A 22,920-nucleotide genomic window follows, 5' to 3' on the forward strand; every position below is an offset into this window, starting at 1 on the left:
ATACTAACTCACCCTGCTGGACGCAGGCTCTCGTGCCTCTGCTGGAAAGATGGGATTAAATAACCCATATACTAACTCACCCTGCTGGACGCAGGCTCTCGTGTCTCTGCTGGAAAGATGGGGAAGGAGTGACAGCTTCCAGAGCAGACTGATTTACTCGCGCAGCAGTTTCCTATTTCGTTTTGTTTTTGTTAATTAAAAGAAAAGGATTAGTATTAATAATGTGGGAAACTAAAAGTTTGATATAGTTCTCAAAATCGTCACTAAACTCTTTAGATGTTTTTAAAATAATCTAAAGCTATTGGGGTATTTCCATTCTCTGACCTTACTGGTAAGGCACATTGATTTCAAATATTATAATTTAAGAGTAATTCTAATTTCCTTCTACTAACATACACAATAGGAAAATACTCTTTTTCCATTATTTTTTAACTACCAGTTATCTTGGTTTGTACCACTATGACCTAGCACACTTCCTAGTCTAATTCAAAATGTTTTTATAGAACATAAAAATTTAGAAATAGGAAATATTCATTAAATATAAAAGAATTCTTCTAGAATACTGTTATTTATGAAATTATTATTAATATCCTGAATGATATCTCATTTTCACAAAAACAGAATTTTTTCTAAATGAAGTCTTTGATTTTAAAACCTGGAAATCATCTTTATCATTTTCTTCATTACATTTCACCCAGTCAGTTACTAACTAGTGTAGACCCGCCTGTCAAATCTGCCATTAACCAACAGGAGCTTAGGCTAGACACTGTGCATATGCCATTAATCTGGGTTACGGGGAGGGGAAGAGACAAGCAGATCCAAGAAACCCTGTCAGGGTAGGGGGAAGAGTTTAAGACTTAGACTTTCAGCTGAGATCATCAATCCCTACCCAGGTCTGGGAAGCACCTGGGTTTACAGCATATGCAGCCCACAAAGACTGTCAAGGACCAAGTCTTTCCCCAGCTCTCATACAGCATGGATTCATTCCAGTCCTTCCAGCCCTTGGATTCTACCTGCACTTCTAAGTTTACAAGCTGAGGTTTTAAACCCTTGCTACTGAAAGAATAATTTGCAAACTGAAAGTTCAGGCTACATCATTACAGATGTACAAAATCATAACATGTATCTGAACAGGATTTCCAGGTAATACTAGTCCCATCTCCATGTCATTTCTGTGTCTGAGCTTTAGTTTTTATTGTATTATCTGCAACATAGCTCAGGTTTCTATCATCTCTAAAGAATTTTCTCTAAAACAAAATCCTAATATTCTCAAAATATAAACCTGTACATGATCACCATGTGCACTGTTTTAGCAATGTGCTTCTCATCACAACATGTACATAAAATGTCACAGTTTACGTTTTCCCTTACTATAGTCACTCCTAGAGGAAGCCACAGAGTTTCACCTACATTTTTACCTACTCCATGGCACTCACTGTGAAGCTAAATTGTCAATACCAATTGAGTAAATGATTTCAGCACCTTTTGAAATAAACTGTTCTGGGACAGACAATACAGAATCATATGGATTCTGTACTTGAGATTACAGAACTTGAGAAAGAAGTCAATTAATAAAAGCCATATAAACTACAAAACTACTTCATTCTGATAGATCTGAATAACAAAATAAAAAATAGTACCTCTGGGTTTTCACTCAAGTATATTTGTTTAGATATGTTGTTTATTGTACAAATCCACTGAAAAGGAAAAATAATATGATTACTAATTTTTTTCAATAAAGCCTCTCTACTAAAGAAAGCTATTCAATATTAAACTGAAAAAGAACTTTCATTAGAAGTAGCACATAATATTCTTCATAAGAAAATAACCCTAGAGCGGATATAGCTCAGTGGTAGAACATATACTTAAAACACCACAAACCAAACAAGACACCTGCTACAAACAAATGCATGTATGAGATCTTCAGATTAATTATTTTTTATTTTTATTTATACTTTTTATTATTTTTACTTATATATCGATCCCAGTTCCCTCTCCCTTCCATCCTTCCATCTCCCCCCCCCCGACTTTCCCTCCTATCCCATTCCCCAAGATTATTTTTAAATAGTTATTTATACAAGGAAACAAATAGTAATCGTGCTAAATTATAACTTAATAGTATACAATTATTCTTTTACTCCCTCCCTTATTTCCCACCAAATATGGTAGTATGGACTCAGTTACCAAAATACCTATATAAAAAATTAAAATACAAATTCTTTCTGAGTAATGTACATTATGTATCTTCCTTCTTTGGAAATAACAAACACTATCTCACATTTTCTGCCTCACTCTCAAGTATTCCTGTGCCTGACAGACCTCACTAAACTGATAATCTGAGTAAACCATGCAGAGACAGAAACATCTGTGTCCTCAAAGACTACAACTACTCTTTTTCCCATGAGAAATAAATACATGTAAACTCCATCTTTTACCAGTAAAATTATAATACTAAATAAAAATGCTTGAAAGTAAACTGGGGTATATTTTCCTAAAGACTACTTATGACAACAGTTTTAAGGCAGCAGTCTTATAACACCTTACCTTCCTTGTGTGCTATCCTAGCAGTGAAACTGGAGCCAAAACTAAAAAGCTTATAAGGAAGAACAGAGACTCCATATCTTTGCTTTCTGTCTGTCATTTCCCCAACGTTTTAAGCTCTAGCTGCTCTTGTGGTACCACATCTGCGACCACTATGTTCTTGCTGCAGCAAGTAGTGTCTCAAAAGTTAGTGAGGATGGAGAATAAATGAAGCTGTCAACTCATCACACTAAGCCTGCCAGAAGACAACACTCATAAGGTCATTGCTGAATAGAATACTTGAACACAGCACAGAAATAATGTCTAAGGTTCCTCCAGCTACAAAACTGTCAGAAAACTAGGACTGCTGCTTCAGAAAAGAGAACTCTGAAAATGAGTTTTAATTAATTAGGATTTTTCCAAATTTTTATAATGAATACATTAATATGTTTTGCTCTCAGGAAAAAAAAAAACAAAAACTTTTTTTTCCTGAAATTAACTTTATAAAAAAAAAATTTTACCTCTTCATGGTCCTTTTTACTCTCTGCTTGCAAAATTGAAGATCTAGGGAGAAAAGAGTGAAAGTTTTAGCCTCAAGTTTAAAATTAAAGAAAAAGCACAAGTGACAATACTTTAGGGAAAGAAGACCACCAAAGCGTCAGGATTTAAGCCTGAACTCCAAGAGGCTATCTACAATACAATGTGCAAAATCAGATGGGCGTGCCCACTCTCAGAAGACAGAGCACAGAAGAAATACACTTAATTCCTGGCATCTCTATTGGTGATCTGACTAGAAAATACTAACTTCATTACTGAACAGTTTCACCCTCAATAAGATTAAGCAAAGATTCCAACATATGAATAACTAATGTGAGTATATGGCTTTGTCCATATTTTAACATTTTAAGAGAAAATGTAAATTTAACTAATTTTCTATCATATCACGAAAAATAGGAAACCATAAATTTAAAAATGGGGAAGCATTAGCAAACACTAAAAATACAAAAATGTAAACACTAGTAGTAACATGTTAGCAATTTGATAATATTGCTAACAGAAAACAAGACATGCATTGTATGTCTGTAGAAGGACTGACTAGGAAAATAACCAAGTGGCTAAGATAGTTAGCAAAATTATCTTTTATGGAAAATGTACCTTAATGTATATAAATATTATGGAGAAAAAATGACTTTCAGAAAACTTAGAGGTTTCTTCTAAATAATAAAGTTCAAAGGTCAAAATCAATCTCAGTTTAACTTAATTATCTATCATTAGGAAAATGTTCAAATTATGTTGTATGGTTTTTTAAAGATTATAATGCAGCCATTACAGATGTTTTTTTTAACTTACTTGCTTTATTTATATGTATGTGAATTGATGTATACCACATGAGTGCTGGTCACCTTCAAAGCCAGAAAAGGGTGTCAGTTTCCTTAGAACTGGAGCTATAGGCAGTTTGATCTGCCAGGTGTAGGTGTTTGGAACTGGACCTAGATAGATGATGCTCTGTAAACATAGCAAGTGTTCTTAACTTCTGAGCTATTTTTCCAGTCCTATAAAGTGTTTTTTTTTTTTTTTAAATAGATGCAGATCCAATTTATGCATACAAAATATCCAATTAGTTAAGAAAACAGACCAGGCCTGGTGACACACTTATAAACTACTGAAGACCCTTAAACTACTTGAGAGGCTAAGGAAAGAAGACTACAAGTTGAAGGCCAGTCTAGACAACTTACTGAGAACCTGTCACACATGGAATTTTATTTAAAAAAAAAAAGGGGGGGGGGGAGGCTGTGGCCCTAGCTATGTGGTAAAGACTTGCCTAGAATGCTCAAGATTGTGGGTTCAAGGCAAAGGAGAAGAGAGGGGACGGGGAGGGGAAGGAAAATACATAACTAAATTACAGGTGTTTTTTCTATTCTATTTATATTTATGTTTTTCAAAAGAATTGTTCTACTCTATAGATTCTCATTTAATGCAAAAGTAATAGAATTTCTTTAAAGGGCATGATAAACAATAATGGACAAATTAAACTAACCAAATGTAACTGATAAACATTTCAAAATAAGGAGCCAGAGAGACGGTTCAGTGGTTAAGAGCACTGGCTGCTCTTTCAGAGGACCCAGGTTCATTTCCCAGCACCCACATCGCAGCTCACAACTGTCTGAACTACAGTTCCAGGGGATCCAGCTTCCTCACACAGACATACATAAAGGCAAAACATCAATGCACATAAAGTAAAAATAAATAAATTTTAAAAAAAGACTACTGCTAGAATCTATACATCACATGAGCACAGTATGTATGTCAGATTTCTATTTCTCACAGTAATTGACAGTACAACTCCTCTATGTTTGATGTATAGAAAAATAGAGAGGTTTTAACAGGCAACTTGTCCAAGAACACAAAGTAAATAATAACCCACGACCGGCATTCTTATTTACACTGCCTTCCCAATACTGTGCAGGCTTTTTCAGTGACTAGTCTCAAACATGAAATCACAAGTTTGTACCATTTGTTACTTTGACAACTTCAAAGTATTTTTTTAATCATTTAATTAAGTCAGAAAAAAAAATGAACTCATGTCTATTAAATTAGGAAGCAAATTACCTTAGTACATTGTTGTAGGAATTTAGCAGTCATTGTAAATATTCGAATGAACAGTTTTCACTGTATTTAGAGTAAACATTAGAGGGAATAGTTGTTTTCTAGAAGTACTTTGATCTTAAAGTATCTTTGTGGAAAACAGTAATTGTTTTCCATGATTTGTAAAACTGTTTTACTGAAGGGGTTTTGCAGCCTTCACATGACTTTGGTCACACCTGAGGCTTTTGGGTTATTGTATATTGCACATGATACACAAGAATGAACTAATAAAGTCTTGAGGGCATGTGATGCTTTCCTTTCAAGAGAGACATACAGATTAGATTAGGGACCTTGGTATGAGGGGATACTTTACACCCAAAAAAACTTTGTGTAGCAATCAATAAATAAGCCTTTGTATGGCTTTCTAGGGTTCAGTTCAGTTCATGAGAGGCTGAACCTTCCCCTGCTGCCACAAAGGCCTTAAAATTTCATCTTGAAGTGACCTTTCTTTGACCGACTCACACAAGACAATAAAACACAAACGATACATGGTAATTCTAAATGTCTATATTAAACAAAAAGTAACTACTTTGCATTTTATTTTAAAATATGTCTTATTAGCAACAGAAAAATACTAACTTTTTTCCATCAAAGGAAGTGATCTGAAAACAGTATCTCCTGTCTTCACAGTCCACAGCCATCACTGAACAGTTGTCTATATCCATGGCCAGGCCTCCTGCCACATCTCCACGGGCTTGACTCATTAAGTTTCCACCCTGCGTGAAGTAAAACTGTCTATCCCAGGTAGATGACACCAAACCTGTTTTACTAAAGAAAGTACATTGATATTTTAATAATGACACCTAAAAATCCCTTATCAGCAGACACAAGAAAAAGCATATGAAAACAAAACAACTTGCAAAAATGCACAAGAAGACCTAAAATGATTTTGTTTATGTTGATTCACTTGTATGAAAGTGTATACAGTTTCAAAAACAAGGCTAGAAATTATTAAGTGGCAGCTGTTAAAATGATACATCAAAAATACAAGTTACAGTTCGATATTCAAAGGAAGAAAATCAATTTTATTTCTAGGATTAATCTATTTCACCATCCTATACCAACTGATGGCTGGGGACTTAGCTCAATGGGATCATGTGTGCCTAGGATGCTCAAGGGCCTGAATTCCAAGCCAGTATTGATAATTGAAGAGAAAAAAAGGGGTGTGTGGGGGGTTCGGCCCATTTCAAATGAAAACTCAAATTTGACTTGACATAATCACATAGCTGAGTACGTAATTAATATTAATATAACGTTATGACAGGCTTATCTGGAATTAAATTTGTTTCATCCCTTTTATAAATACAAATTAGTCATAAATATTAAGGTAAGACTTTTTTTTTTTTCTTTTGGTGTTTCAAGACAGGGTCTGTCTATGTAGCTCTGGCTGTCCTGGAACTGGCTTTGCAGACCAGGCTGAACTTGGAACTCACAGAGATCCATCTGCCTCTGCCTCCCAAGAGCTAGGATTAAAGGCATGCGCCACCACTGCCCAGCTTAAGGTAGTATTTTTAAAGTATTCATGAACCTCCATCTGTCAACAAATTCATATAAATACACCGCTAAAAAGTTTCAACCTTAGGCTGCCAAGATGGCATAAAGGTTCAAGGTACTTCCACCAAATCTAGTCAAGCACCCACATGGTGGAAAGAGAGGACCAACTCCAGCATGCTGTCCTCTCACCTCCACTCCTGACCTGTGCTACAGCATGTTTACACAAAATAATCATCATCATAATAAAAATGTATACACAACAAACATTGAAAAAGGCTTCAAACTTTAGTAAAACCAAAACAACCTGGCAAGCAATGTTAATTATATACTACATTGATTGGATATTACAGGATGAGATATGAACATAACTAGTTTTCTTACTTCCTAGCATTTAGGTACCCAGCCTTTCGGGTTAAATTTCTATTGACAGGAAACTTGGTGGGATCTGGGTCAGGCACGTATAAAGGGTCACTGGCTACTTCCAAGTCTTCTATTGTCTGTTGCATGGTCTCAACATCACCATCCATTTCCCTTCGAACACTAATAAAGAGAACAGACTAGTCACTACCAGCCAAAACCAACAAAGAATGCCTTACCAATCCTATGTGCCCATATATTTAATTATTTAAAGAAGCAACTGTAAGATGGTTAAAGTAACAAATTCATTTTAATTGGTTTTTAAAACTTAGATATTTTGGAAACAGTATCAAATTTCAACACTAGTAAAGTAACTGGACATCTAACTACAGAATAGTTTCACAATGTTCAGTGATATGGTCTGTGTTCAGGGCCCAGCATTGCAAACGAGAAAATGAAAAAGCCCCAATTTCATCTCTCTGCACACCTCAGATTAACAGCATTGCTACCCAGATAGCAAAGGTGATTAGAAGTGCAGCCTTTCTCTAATTAAACACTAGAGCATAAGAAACAAGACTGGCTTAGTAATCTTCCAAGCATGTTTACAAAAGACACTTTAAAGAAAATTTCACTTGTGGATAATTACTATTATTTATTTATGCTATTCTGACATAAAAGCTAGCTTTCAATTATTAAAACTGTCATCAAATTTCACAATGCTATGAAATCTAGAGTTTACATTCTAACGAAAAGACAGTAAAAACTCCCAAAATTTAGAGATTGAAGCTCAGAAATATACTTGTGACAGGAAAACTAACCCTTAGGAAATTAAGTTGTAAATGTTTAAATTATAACATTTAGCTGTTAACTTATTGATATAATTTCATTTTCATTTTAATGAAAACAAAACACTTACTTCTGAACACTTGTTCCAATATTAGCTAGAAATTCTTCCAGTTGTCCATTGAGATTTTCAGAGCCCATCTTAAAGAAGCTCATCTGAGGTGGAGGAGGCGTGAGAGGTGATACAACACAAACATGCACACAAAAAAATTCAGGCTAAATCACACTAACAATTTCTAGGACACAAGATTACATAAAAATGACATTGGGTTATTTGATTTGTGGTTTATAGTATCTAACAGAGACTGAGCCACTGAAGAAACTAGAGTGAACCCCACTGTACATTCTTTCACATATGGGGAGATAAAGTCTCACTGTGTAACCCTGAGTGGCCTCACATATTCCTCTGACTTCAGGCTACTCTTATGCCTGAATGGACACTCAAATTTCTTGGTTTGGTTTTTTTTTTTGGGGGGGGGGTTGTTGCTTTGGTTTTTGTTTGCTGTTTTGTTTTGGGTTGTTTTGTGTTTCTCTATGTGGTGTTGGAACTTGCTCTGTGGACTAGGCTGGTGTCAAACTCACAAAGATTTGCCTGCCTTTGCCTCCAGAGTATTGGGCTTAAAGGTGTGCACCACTACCTCCTGGCACATTTCTTTAAGGAAATGGTATTTCCCCAAACTCAACTTTTTAGCCTCTTTTCTAATGTGAACGTTTTTGGGCATTTGAACTACATTTTCATTTTATGCATATGGATGTTTTGCCTATGTGTATGACTGTTCATCATTTGTGTGACTCCCACCCTTACAGATCAGAAGAAAGTGTCAGATCCTCCATCATATAGGGGCTGGGAACTGAACCTGACTGAATCCTCTAGAAGAGTATTGGTGCTCTTAGCCACTGAGACATCTCTCCAGCCCCAGCACCAATTATTTTTGGCTCAGGTAGTATGCAAGCAGCATCAGACAGATGTGAACTTGCTCATTCCTTCTCAGACTTACAAAGCAATAATGAAAAAAAGCTTCAGCATTAGTATCACTCTCACATTCATCTATCTTTCTGATCCTGTCCTTACCTGTGGTGGAAAAAGTATGAATACAATGTGTTTCCACTTATTCTATAACATTTTAGAACTTCAATTCCAAGAAAACCATTCTCCCAACCTTATAAAATAGGACACTCATGACATTCTTAAATTTTTTATACTACACAAATTAGTATGTTGACAACAGTTCACAATACCGTATAAGTAATGCAAATATCAAACCTAATACAAGGCTTTACTACAGATAGACATGTCCCAAAACATAATATAGTATTTACCTGAGCCTGCATGTATCCAAGTAGAGGTTCTAACAAAGCTATTTTCTTCTTGTACTGAAGAGTATTTAATGCACAAAAATAATGCATCATGGTTTGGTGTTGTTTCTTCCTGGAAGTATACACATCCTCTGTTACTTCGTACTTTACCTTTGAATGGAGAGTAAAATATTATTACTTTTGAATTATCTTCAACAGAAACTGTGAAGAGTCTACTAAGGAAAACAGTGTTATCAATAATCACTGACCACAGTTTCCCTGTTTTCTACTCTACTGGAACTCCATTAACACTAGGTAAACTGATTTCCTATCACTTACAAAAGGCTTATCTGCATACAAGGGCAAATGTAAATATTTGCAACAAGCATGACAGAGGGAACCCACCATATGGATTATTATTTAGCCAGTAACATCTGATCTTATTCAGCTCACACCACATATTCTCCCTCCCTGGTTTTCTCCCTACCACTCATTTTTTTTTCTTCCTGCTCATTCTCCTTGACTCACTTTAAAATACACTCCTGAGTTATTTTATTTAACAATTTTTCATTAAGCATTTATAGAGGCCTAATATGCATTAGGCTCTTTTCTTCCTTCCCTTGGATTACCTATCAAATTCCAACATCCCAATGCACCCGTGACTTGGTAGTGATAAATTTTATCTCCTACCAGCATCTTCCAAGCACCAGAGGGAAACTGGGTTCTTTACGTGCTTCTGTGTATAAAAATTAGTGTTTATATGTATTGGAAACACTAAATCAAAAACAGCCTCATGACACCTGCCCTTTCTTGCTTTTTCTTATTTCTCTCTAGGAAATGTCAGTTTGGAGTTCACATCCTACTACAGGACTTGTCATTTCTCCTTATGAATTCTCTTTCTTTCTCTCTCTCTCTCTCTCTCTCCCCTCTCCTCTCTCCCCCCTCTCTAAAGTAGGGCTGGACCACCACTCATTCACAAGTCTTTGGTTTCTCCTCTTTTATAACAACCTTTATTATGATTATGCAAAGTGTTCTATTATTCCTTATTGTATTCTCTCTAGTACTGTCCCTTTCACACTCTCCTTACTGCTTTTGTTACATACTGTATGAAATTACTAACCCACTTAAAACCCTTTGATGATTATTCACTTCCTCTAATACAAATCTCAAAGCCATAAATATAGCAATTTGGCCCCAAAATTTTCTTTGTTGGGCTTTGGAGAGGGGGGCTGTCAGTATGTTTTAAAACAGTGTCTCACTCCAGGTAGCCTCAAACTTTCAATGATCCTCCTGCCTTTGCCTCCCAAGTGCTGGGTTCATGTATGTGAGCTACCACACCCAGCCCGCAACTACTTTGTTATTTCTGCCACCTCTCCCCCAAACACATACTAAGAGAAAAAAGGTAATGATTTCCTCCCATCGCCATATGTTTAGAATTTAGTGGCACTTGCTAAAACTGCTACTGCATTATCTAATTTTATTTGTGGAATTTGTTTTACATAGAGAATAAAGGCATGGAATTAAGTAACTAGTACATGACTTCAAGTAGTAGCAGACCTCAGATATGTCCCCAAAATCTTACCCACCTCAACCAGTATTCTAAACCCTTATATTCTCCAAACTCCAGAAACACGGCCTCTACAGAAAAAATATTTTGGTTTTAGGAATTTTTGTTGTTTGGTTTGGGGATTTAAAGAAACAAAAAACAAAAAATCAAGTCCTTTTCAATCTCCAAAGTGTTGTCTACTTATCTACAATTGTACATGTCACCTCCCAAGTATGTTTCCCAACTCACCAATAAAGCTCTATCTGTACAACTAGTAAAATTCCAATTACTGCATTTAACTCATGCCAGTCTATAGTATCTCCATCCTTGTACTCTGGAATGCACTTACATAAAAGCCTTCAATGAATGTATGAGAGCAAGAGTGGAGCCCACTCACACTGTTCCCCAAGTTATCCAACATACTGCTCGATAAATAGATGCTCAACAATTAAAAAAAGATGAGTTTTTTTTTAATACTTGGAATAGCCAAAAGCAATATTAAAACATGCCAAATTTTATAACCTAGACCCTTAAGTAACTCTCTAATGTAGCTCACAAACTGTGTATGTTTTATTGGGTAATTTGTGAACTACAATTAGAAACAGAAAGCAGTTTTGGGGAATGATCACTGTGTGAGAATCATTCCCTTTGTTGTCACAGTGAGTGCTGCACAGTGAATGCTACTCAGTTATCAATTCCCATAAGCAATCACTGTGCCTCTGCCTGCAGAGAGATCCCCTCATGTGCAACCATTGGCACAAGCTACATCTCACGCCTTGAAATCACCTAGAACTTGTTAAATATTCTCTTTAATCTTTACTTGAGTACATTTGTCCTAAAACATTATGTAATACTTCTGGGTTTCGTCCCTTAAAGAAATATCAAAACCTAAATATTCCATTTAAATAGAGGAAGTCTCATACCAGAATTTCATTGAGTTTTGTATATAACAATTCACTAAGGTAATATGTGTAACTTACTTTTTTTGTTTTAATCATATGATTTTCTTTAAACGAATTTCCAGACAGAGTGTTTTGTTACTCAATTTAGGGTTACATTTTCCTCACCCAAACTACCATGAATACCTATTTATACACACATGTACATACTTTCATACAACCTGAACACAAAACTAAATTTTTTTGTGGTTTTTTTACTTTTCTTTTTGAGATTATAATTACATTTCTCTGCTCCCTTTCCTCCCCTCTTTTTCATTAATTGTTATTGCAAGCATATACTGGATCTCACAAGGTATTTCTGAATTCACATATGGTCAGATGAAAACAGAACATGCAGCATTATCAAAACATAAAACAATAAAAACAAGTTTATATACTGGGAATCAGCTATACTTTTAAAACAGTTATGTTTAATTATAATATCAAATACTGGCAATACTGGCAGAAGAGAAACATTTTGTTTAAAGAGACCAGTTATCGGAAAGGTTTTGAATAGCTAGGAAAAAAATAATAAATTTGAAAGTAATAACAAAGCAATGATCTGTTGACTTTTTTTTTTTTTTTTTTTTTTTTTTTTTTTTTGAGATAAGGTTTCTCTGTATTGCTTTGGTGCATGTCTTGGAACTCACTCTGTAGACCAGGCTGGCCTCGAACTCACAAAGACCCACCAGCCTCTGCCTCCCAATTGCTAGGACCAAAGGCATGTGCCACCACCACTGGCTGTTGGCTCTATTTTTAAACAGGAAAAATTAAATCACCTAATGGCATGGCCATTAACTGTGATACTGAAAAAGCATACAGGACTGGAGAGGTAATGGCTCAGCAGTTAGGAATGCTTGGAGCATTCAACTCCTAGCATGGTGGCTCACAATCATCTGAAACTCCAGTTCCAGAGACTCTGACTCCTTCTTCTGGACTCCCCAGGCACTTAACACACATGGTAAACAGACATACCTGCAGACAAAACACCTACACATAAAAAATACTAGCCAGGCAGTGGTGGCGCACACCTTTAGTCCCAGCACTCGGGAAACAGACAGAGGCAGCTCAATCTCTGTGAGCTCTAAAAAGCTACACAGAGAAACCCTGTCTCGAGAGAAAAAGAAAAAAAAAAAAAAAAAAAAAAACACATTAAAAATGTTTGGAAAAGTATGTACACACACCTTGTCATTTTCTCTCTTTTTTGACAATCTGCTGTATCTGTTAATTGCAGCATCATGATCTAGAAAACAGAAAAGCGTGTTAACAGTACAACCATACTTTGCAAACTACAATTATACTAGAGCTAGATAAGCATTCCCTACCATATGACCACTGTGTTCAAATGTTCTCCACAGCCCAGTTTCCCTTAAATTATGTCACTATGTATCACTAAGTTGGTGCCTGCTCTTTTCTGAAGGGAAACAGAGAAGCAGTAGATCTGGGGGAGAGGAGTGGCTAGGTGGAGAGAGGGGAGTGTGGTTGGGAGTATTGTATAAGAGAATAATAAATAAAAGAAAAAGGAAAGAATTAATCTCAATTCAAAATTGTAAAACTCTTTAAAAAAAAAAAAAAAAGGAGACCCGAGGATGTGTCTCAGTGGTGGAGTGCTTGCCTAGTATGCACACAGCCCTGGCTTCAAGATCCAGCACAGAAAGAGAAGAGAATATGAGAGGAAAAGAGAGGGGAAGAAAGAAAATGGTAATATTTAGAAAATGAGTAAAAGAGAATATTTTATGACCTCTTTAGGCATTATGAAGATTGTAAATTATACGACTGAAGTAACTGACATTCAAACATTTTTTTCATAAAAAGTATATTCAAAATATCATAACCATTTAGTTTAGTTAATTTTTTAAAATTATTACAAAAAATCAACCATGATGTATACTGATAAATAGATGAATGAAAGACATTAGTGTATAACATATTCAGGGCTTACCATTACTTGCAATCTGAAATACCTCTTTTAGTGTCAGTATTTCTGAAAAAGTTCAAAAATAATTTCAGTTTAGCATATTTATGAAATATTTTATTATACTTACAAAGCAATTAGTACCACTTAAGCTGTAACTAAAACTAAAATAGGAACTTACAGGCAAGGTGAAAAAGTTAGTTTTAGTTAGTCTACAAAGTATTCAAAATCATTAGCCACCAGAAGATCTACTTACCACAAATACAAGACAAAACAAATATTAATCCACTTTAAATATTAACAAATACAAACACTGACAATACTAGATTCTAACATATTAATTTGTCTTTATATGTGATTAATAATTTCAAATGCTGAGTAAAAAAGAAAAGATTATGCCATTCAGTTTTAGATTATGAATTCTTGTTTCTACCTTGGAACTCACCATTCTGAAGGATCATTTCAGTTATTAGCTCCATCTCTAAAAGTACTTGTCTTTAAACACTTTATCATTCACTGATATGTTTGTTTTTTACTTACTTTGAGTTTATAAATTATTAAAAAGAACCAGATCTATAAAACACTCATGTGATCACCTACTAACCTTAAGACACAAAAGTATCTACCAACTAGTAAGTGCACTAACTACTACAGTTGTTAGCTATGCCTGTGACGTAGCTTCCCCAGCCTACATGAACCTCTCCTCTGTCCACTACTATCATCTTCGCCTTCTTTATTCCTTCACTAGACTTTCACAACTTCTTAGTCTCCAAGATCCCAAACCCGCTCTATTCCCTCTAAAAACAAAAGGACTGTGTTTCTTTAATCCTCTAGAATTCAACACATTTACCATGCTTTAGTTCCCTCTACTGTTTCTACATCCATCTCTTGCCTTGCTTCGGCATATCCAGCACTGGATTTCTTATTATTCTCAGAATAATTTCTATCAACCTATATGCCTTTGTAAGTTCCATTCTCCTTAATAGAATTAACTCCTTTCTCTTAACACATTTCACTGTTCAATGCTCATATTGTGTCTTTGGTGAAACCTTTTTGATCATTTCCTCTGAGACCCCACAGCACCTTCTTATTCACTAATTACGAGAGACTGTCTACTGCTAACTCATCTCCTTTTTGAGGAAAGGACATTATTATTTGTTAGGGACTAGTTAATATCAAGCATATCCATAAATGTTTAGCAACTGCTTAAAATAAAAGTGGCATGTTATGGTCAGAACTGGTTTAGATAAGAAATAAAATGCACTCTTAGCAATGATCTTCTGACAACTTATGAAAATAAACAAGATTGACTTCAATACCTTTCAGATCTCTTTCTTTAAACTGGGAAATGGGGAACATCATGGCATCAGCAAGTTGAGTTGAAAGTACCGCATGACAAGAACTAAGCTAGTAAAAGAAAGACCACAGAGATCAAATAACTAACAGGTGACACAACTAATAAATGTTTATACATAGACATTTACCAATGTTATATAAATTTGAATCTAGTCTTTTAAAAGATTTGTTGTACTTGTTAATTTTTCTATTTTTCACAAATAAAAACAATAAAAATTATGTAATATAATACAAAATATGATATGATAAAAAAAATTCCTGCCTGGTGGTGGTGGTGTTATGTCTTTAATCCCAGCACTTGGGAGGCAAAGTCAGTCAGATCTCTGAGCTCTAGGCCAGCCTGGTCTACAAAGTGAGTTTTAAGATAGCCAGGGCTATTATAGAGAAACCCTGTCTTGAAAACCCAAAAAGAGGGGGGGAACTCCCCTCCCCCCTTTTTTTTCTTTTGCGAGACAGGGTCTCTCTACATAGCTCTAGTGGTCCTGGAATTCACTATGTAGACCAGGCTGGCCTTGAACTCAGAGAGCCACCTGCCTCTGCCTTTGTGCTGGGATTAAAGATGTTTACCACCATGCCCAGTCTAAAACTTTTATAAGAAAATTTAGGACAACACTCTCTCAGATATGATATCAAAAGCACAAGCAACAAAATGTAATGTTAAAATAGACTCTATTAAAACTGTGCATCAGAAGATACTATCAAGAAGGTAAAGATAAACAGAATGAGAAAACATTTGCCAAGCAGGTCTCAGAAGAAACTTGAATCTAGGTAATGAACTCCTACAATTTAATAATAAAAAAACAAATAACCTACTTAAAAATGGGCAAAGGATCTGGACACTTTCCTGAAGACTACAAAGGGTTGCTAATCACATGAAAAAAAAATGTTCTGTATCATTTAAGCTATCCAAACACTGCAAGTCAAAATGGCAATGAGATACACTCTACTCCCATTAAATCATTAAATGGCTACCTTTTTTTTTTTGGCTTTTTGAAACAGGGTTTCTCTGTGCAGCCCTGGCTGTCCTGGAACTCTGTAGACCAGGCTGGCTTTGAACTCATAGAGATCCACCTGCCTCTGTCTCCCAAGTGCTGGAATTAAAAAAGCCATGCGCTACCACCACCGGCTCAAATGGTTATCATTTTTTTAATGAAAATTCTTCCTAGCAAGGATAAAAAAAAAATAGAACTCTCATACACACAAAATAATCTAGTGATCCCCCTCAAAAAGCTAATCATAAAGTTACCATAAAATCAAGCAATTCCACTCCTGAGACTATACCAAAGAAGAACTGAAAGCTAGTATTTAAAAGATGAAACTAGGGTGCTGAAGAGCAGGCTCAGTGGTTAAGGGCACTGGTTGCTCTTCCCACAACTGTCTATAACTCTAGTTCCAGGGTATCTGACACCCTCATGCATAATACCTATAAACAAAAAAAATTAAAAGTAGATTGGGCAGTGGTGGTGCACACCTTTAATCCCAGCACTTGGGAGGCAGAAGCGGGTGATCTCTGTGAGTGAGAGTTCCGGGACAGCCAAAGCTACACAGGAAAACCCTGTCTTAAAAAAAAAAAAAAAGAAATAAAGATAAAAGATCAAACTAGTATAAGAATGATCAAAATTAAATAAACACCTACTAGTGGATAAACAAAAGGTGATAATATATATCTAAACATTGAAATTTACTCAACCAAAAAAAAAGAAATGAAGTACTGGCACAGATAAACTTATATTCAAAGTGAAAGAAGATACAGCTCAAAATCCACCAATTACACAGGTTAATTTATATGAAATATCCAAAGAGGCAAATATATAGACACAGAGAGCAAAATGCAATCATTGCCAAAGACTTGGGAAAATTTGAGGGTAAGTAATAGATAGATTAAAGGGAAAAAACTTCTTTTAGGATGATGAAATGAGTTTTTTGGTTTTTTGTGGTTATTTTGGTTTTTCAAGACAGGGTTTGTCTGTGTGGCCCTGCCTGTTCTGAAACTAACTCTGTGGACCACCTCCCAAATGCTGGGATTAAAGGTATACACCACCATCACCCAGCAATGAAAATGTTCTTGCTATAGATAACTATTATGGTTGTACAATACTGTTAATGGATTAAATATCATGAATATTAATATATTTTACCATAATTTAAAAGAGAAAAATTTCATTTCCTGTAAGCATTTTGTTTTGTTTACTTGAAGTGCCAGGAGTCAGACCCCGGTACTCACACATGCTAGTCAAGTATTCTATTACTAAGCTATTTCCCTAACCCAGTACTATTATTACTTATACTGATAACCTCAGATAATATTCTGCTATAATGAGTTATTAAATATTAGAAAAACTGGGGCTAGGTTATAGTTCAGTGGTTGAGGACTTACCTAGCACATGTAAGGCCCTGGGTTGGATCCCAAGCATGGCAAAAGTATGTATATGAGAATAATCACACAAATACTCACAGCTTTTACAGCAAGAGTAAAGAACAGTTACATCCTCCATACACATCTCAGTACTTTTCTTCTTCTAACTTCTAGGCCTTCCTGTTGTTATTGTCTTATGATCTGTTATGATTAATGGTTTGAGAAATTAAAAACTAATTTTGGATACTTTGCATGGATTAATGAGAACGGAACAGTAAAGTGATGGTAAATAGCAAAAGAAAAACCACAAAGTGCCTAGCTATACCAGACAGCATCACTCTTCTCTGTCTACATCAAATAACTGTGAAAAAATCGAATGATTCATGGGTTAGAAATAGATGAAAGCCACGTATAAGCTTATAATGTTTTAATTAGATAAGAAAATACTGATTTTATAAAAGCCATTACAACGAAGAAATTATGCCTTTTGATACTACCCTATATTGGACCCCCCCCCCAATAAAGGCAGGAGAAATGGCCGAATGTGTATTAGCACCTAATACCAAGCCTGAGGACTGATACTAACCCCAAGGACTGAGATGGTAGGAAAGAGCCTACTCCTGCAAGTTGTTCTTTAACCTCCACACAATAACTGTGATACCCTCACACTCACACAGACACACAAAATGAATAAAATTTTTATAGTTTTCAGTAAAAGTTGAATAATGAGTAACTTAGTTATAAGACCACCTATTCAAGCAAGATCAAAACTTACCTCATCTATAACCTTTGAAAACTGCTGTAAAGTAGAGCTCATAACTTCATCGTCACCCCCCAAAGGAAAACGCTGAAAAGTAAGAAATACAGATGAGATAAATGTTCAATGCTCCTTTTTGTTTGGTTGGTTGGTTGGTTGGTTGGTTTTTGTTTTTCAAGTCATGCTCTGTATCGCTCTGTAGACCAGGCTGGTCTTGAACTCACAGAGATCCCCTGCCTCTGCCTCCCGAGTGCTGGGAGCCACCATCACCCGGCTCCATGCTGGTTTTTTTTTTTTTTTTTTTATGAATAACACAATTTGTTCTTTCAAGTAATTCTAGAAACTTCAAAACCTTTGAACATGTTCCAAACTGTTCTTAATAAAATAATCTTCATAATCAATAAATAGTTTTAAATGTTTGTTAAGAAATCAACTAACAAGATATACTAGAATGTACTTAATACTAGGATTTCAAAGATTTGGCTTTAGCTCAGGCTCCTCCAACAAGTAACAGCATAACCTTGACCAAAGCTGGTTTCTTTGTTAGTAAAAAGGAGAAAGCTGGAAAAGCAGACAGCCTAAGTTCTAACATTAAGTCACTACTAATAAGGACTTTATGAAATTTCAACAGTATATCCTGTAAACTCAGTAAATCCTAAGAGGCCATGTGGTGGTGAATGCCTGAAATCCCAGCACTCTGAAAGTCACAGCAGGAGGACCATGAGTCTGAGAACAGTCTGAACTATATGGTAAAACCCTTGCTCTAAAACATAAAAATAAAGATTCTGAATGGCAAAGTTTTCTATACAGATACTATATAGTTACATATGTTAAATCATGCTTTAAAACCTTGACATATATACCTGTTTTTCATATTCTTTTAAAAGTTTCGAAGTCAGGTGTGTTGCTGCACTTAATTCATTCTAAGGGAAAAGATCAAGATTCAAATTAGTAAAATATTACAGTTAAGAAAAATGTTAACTGATATATCTAAGCCCCCTTTATTTATTACCACTTTATACCATATACATATTTTTAACTTCTCAGCAATGGAAAAGGAACTATCATTAAAAATGTTTCAAAAGAAAATGCAAACCAGAAGAGAAACACTGTCAAAGAAATCAGCAATGTTCCAGGTACATACTTTTTTCTTTTCTTTTTTTAAAGACATGGAGTCATGTAGCCCAGGCTAACCTCAAACTTGCTGTGTAGCTATGGTCAGCCTTGAACTTCTGATCCTCTTGCCTTTGCCTCCCAAATGCTGAGATTACAGAATATTTACTAGCATACCCACCTTCAGGTATGTGCTTTTTACCTGTTTTGTTGTTGTTTTTAAGGGTTAAAGCTAGAAGTAAACTGTATATAATGTCAGCAAAATTTGTAGTGATTCTATGAGAATGACTGATTACTCTTCAACCTAAACAATATGAACATTCAATAACATACAATGTGCTTAACATAGGGGATAACAAAGCAACACAGCCAAATGAATTTTAGTTAATTCATTTTTTTTCAGTTGTGATATAATAATACTTTACTTATTAACTGAACATCTGTGGCCAAAAATGAAGCCATGTAAAACCTATCATATGGGGTGGGAGGTAGGGCAACTATCATAGCAATAGATAGGAAGAGAAGAAAAATAAAATTAATTCTTAAGTAATCCCAAATAAAGTACATCAAAGAATGCAAGCTGCTGTTCAAGCTTATAAATTATACAAACACAGCCTTCTCAAGTTTTATATCTATTCTACAAGAAAAAGTAGTCATAGACTTCTGCTTTCAAAGCCTTTACTACAAAAAAGAAAAAGAAAAGACTCCTTAAAGTTTAAAAGCATGATTAAGGAAAATATCAGTGAATTCCAGTAAGAAAGTTCTTACTATGAGGAGATGGGATGGTCCCTACAACCTTGTCACTTTTTTAGTACTACAAATCTTATTAAAATATTGCTGTGAAAAGAAGCCATGACCACAGCAACTCTTATAAAGGAAAACACTTAACTGGGACTGATTTACAGTTTCAGAAGCTTAGTCCATTATCATTGTTAAGGTAAACAATGGCAGTATGCAAGCAGACATGGTGCTGGAGAAGGGGCTGAGAGTTCTACATCTTGATCTGCAAGGCAGCAGAAGTAAATGCCACATAGGCCAGCTTGAGCATATGAGACCTCAAAGCCCACCCCCACAGTGACACACTTCCCCCCAACAAGGCCATACCTCCTAATAGTGCCACTCCCTATGAGCCAAGCACTCAATAGGTTTAAATAGGAATGGTGTTCCTATTCCTATTCAAACCACCACAGTATTCATTCATCTGTTCAACAGGTATTACTCTGGACCTAAACATGAATGAGGTATGTAGCAGTAAGTCACGTAGATACTATCTCTGTCCCCATGTGTAGTGAGATATTCACTTTGTCTGCACCTGTTACACTGACCACGCCCACTGGGGGTAGAGACAGGTGCAGACATGAACTAGGGGAACTAGGTCTGAGGAAGGGGACCCCAGAGAGCTTTCTCGCTTGCTGGACAGAGAGCATCAGGAGGCATCCTTAGGACAGGAACCTGCTGGCGGTCATCTGTCTCTGTTGTAAGTTACTTCTCTCTAATAAAACATCTTTTCAGCCTATCTGTTTTCTCCAATCCTTATTATTCCACAATATCAGTTGCACATGCATGGGCATTAGCTGCAGCACATGTCCAGTGGCCACTATGAGTACAAGGATGCTGTTCTTAACTGGTCAGTAACTTGGCAGCTTCCTGAAGCTGCCCTATATGTGGCTCTAGGTGGAAATCTCTTGTTGAATAGGTGTTTATTCTGATATCTTTGCCAGTAGTCTAAAAGCAAAATAAGAAACAATGAGAACTAAATCTGTCATTGGCTCAGGGTTGGTGACATAGAAAACAGAATTGGAATTTTACCTGGGCTTTTCTTAAAGTTAAAATGAAAAAGCAGATGGCCAGCCCAGAAAGTTAGGATTTAATCATTCACTTTAAAAATGGGTGGTAGGACATCCATGCAACATCTGTCCAACTATGTTTGTAGCAGCATTATTTGTAATAGCAAGAACCTGGAAGCTACCTAGAGGCCCCTCAACTGAAGAATGGATGGAGAAAATATGGTACATTTACACAATGGAATACTACTCAGTGGAAAAAAACAATGGAATCTTGAAATTCACAGGCAAATGGATGGAGCTTGAGGAAATCATCCTGAGTGAGGTAACCCAGTCACAAAAAGAGGAACACGGTATGTACTCACTCATATATGGATTTTAGACATAGAGCAAAGGATCACCAGCCTACAATTCACACCGCCAGAGAAACTAGGATACAAGGAGGAATCTAAGAGATTCATACAAGGTCCCTCACAGAAGGGGAAAGAACAAGATCTCCTGAGCATATTGGGAGTAGCGGGGAGGCAGTGAGTAGAAAAGGAGCTAGGAGAAAGAGAAGGGGAGGAGAGGAAAGCATGTGGGACTAGGAAGATTGAGTCAGGGAAGAAATAGATGAAAGCAAAAAGAGATACCATAATAGAGGGAGCCATTATAGGTTTCAAGAGAAAACTGACTCAGAAATGTCCAGAGACCTACAAGGATGACCCAAACTAACAATCTGAGCAACAATGGAAAGGCTACCTTAAATGCCCTTCCCTGATAATGAGATCGATAACTAACTTATATGCCATCATAGAGCCCTCATCTAGTAGCTGATGGAAACAGAAGCAGACACCCACAGCTAAACACTGAGCTGAACTGGAATCCAGATACAGAGAGGGAGGACAAAACCAGGCTACAGAAACCCACAGAGACAGCTGACCTGAACAAAGGGGAGCTCATGGACCCCCCCCCCAGACTGATAGCTGAGAAACCAGCATTGGACCAACTCAGACCCCCTGAACAATGGTTTTAGAAGGCATGGGCAGTCTATGGGAACTCTGACAGTGGAACCAGGATGTATCCCTGGTGCACAAAAGGACTTTGAGAGCACATTCCCCATGGAGGAATACTCCCTTAACCTAGAGGCAGGAGGGAGGGCCTAGTCCATAATCCAAATGACTTGACAGATTTTGATGACCCCTCCTGGAAGGCATCACACCCTCCCTGTGGAGGGGAGGTAGGATGGGAGGGGGATGAGGGGGCATGGAAGGGAGGGAGAGGGACCTGGGATCAATATGTAAAATTAAAAAAATTTTATATATATATGTATATATATATATATATATACATATATATATAAAAGAAAATAGGTAGTAGGGTAGTGTTCTGAGGATTCGTCTCTGACTGAAGTTGTAGCTCATAGTTCACTGAGACTGTGAACGGTAAAGTCGAGGCAACTCATGTGCTAAGAGATTCTCTTTTAACTAGTATTGTATTGGTCTTTTAATTCTTTACCTGTGCATCATAAATCCGATGCATAGCTTGATACAGTTGGTTCATGTAATTGGAAATAGCGGTAGCATCTTCTTCAAATACACCCAATAAAGACCTTGTCTGTAAAAGAAAACATTATAAGTTTACATAAATCATAAATCAGTATATAAATCAGACAGTGAAACACTTTTTTCTAAAAGCAGTAAAATACTAGAACTCTAGTAATTCTGACTTTTAATCTGTTTAAATTTTTTTGATAATAATGTCAAGTCAAAGAATTATTTTATTCTATTTCATTTCATTAAAGTAGGAGCATAAAAGCTGGGCATGGTAGTGCACACCTTTAATTCCAGCACTTAGAAGACAGAGGAGGAACAGATCTCTGAGTTCAAGGCCAGCCTGGTCCTCAGAGAGAGTTCTAAGACACTAGGCCTACACAGAAACCCTACCTCAAAAGAAAAACAAAGAGTAGTGTAAGCAAGAAGAACAAAGATGTGCTTTTGCAAATTAAAATTCCTGTAAT

The 22,920-nt window shown here is 36.1% G+C and overlaps 1 protein-coding gene across 2 annotated transcripts in view; it reads right to left on the minus strand.

Annotated features, from left to right (window-relative positions):
- Appl1 (adaptor protein, phosphotyrosine interacting with PH domain and leucine zipper 1) overlaps positions 1-22,920 on the minus strand; it is a 54,053-nt gene that overhangs the window by 24,783 nt on the left and 6,350 nt on the right. The window contains exons 2-14 of one of the 2 annotated variants that reach the window (XM_051176739.1): positions 22,419-22,517; positions 18,888-18,947; positions 18,043-18,114; positions 14,875-14,962; positions 13,583-13,624; positions 12,825-12,883; positions 9,181-9,327; positions 7,934-8,016; positions 7,042-7,200; positions 5,746-5,934; positions 3,042-3,084; positions 1,641-1,697; positions 81-172 (exon numbers count right to left, since the gene is read on the minus strand). In XM_051176739.1, the coding sequence (XP_051032696.1) occupies positions 81-172; positions 1,641-1,697; positions 3,042-3,084; positions 5,746-5,934; positions 7,042-7,200; positions 7,934-8,016; positions 9,181-9,327; positions 12,825-12,883; positions 13,583-13,624; positions 14,875-14,962; positions 18,043-18,114; positions 18,888-18,947; positions 22,419-22,517 (1,190 nt within the window). Of the gene's footprint in view, positions 1-80; positions 173-1,640; positions 1,698-3,041; positions 3,085-5,745; positions 5,935-7,041; positions 7,201-7,933; positions 8,017-9,180; positions 9,328-12,824; positions 12,884-13,582; positions 13,625-14,874; positions 14,963-17,366; positions 17,413-18,042; positions 18,115-18,887; positions 18,948-22,418; positions 22,518-22,920 lie in introns of those variants that run through there. The other variant, XM_051176740.1, reaches the window with a different exon arrangement.

Source organism: Phodopus roborovskii, unplaced genomic scaffold, assembly GCF_943737965.1.
Source record: "Phodopus roborovskii unplaced genomic scaffold, PHOROB, whole genome shotgun sequence".
In the NCBI taxonomy this organism is placed as follows: domain Eukaryota; kingdom Metazoa; phylum Chordata; class Mammalia; order Rodentia; family Cricetidae; genus Phodopus; species Phodopus roborovskii.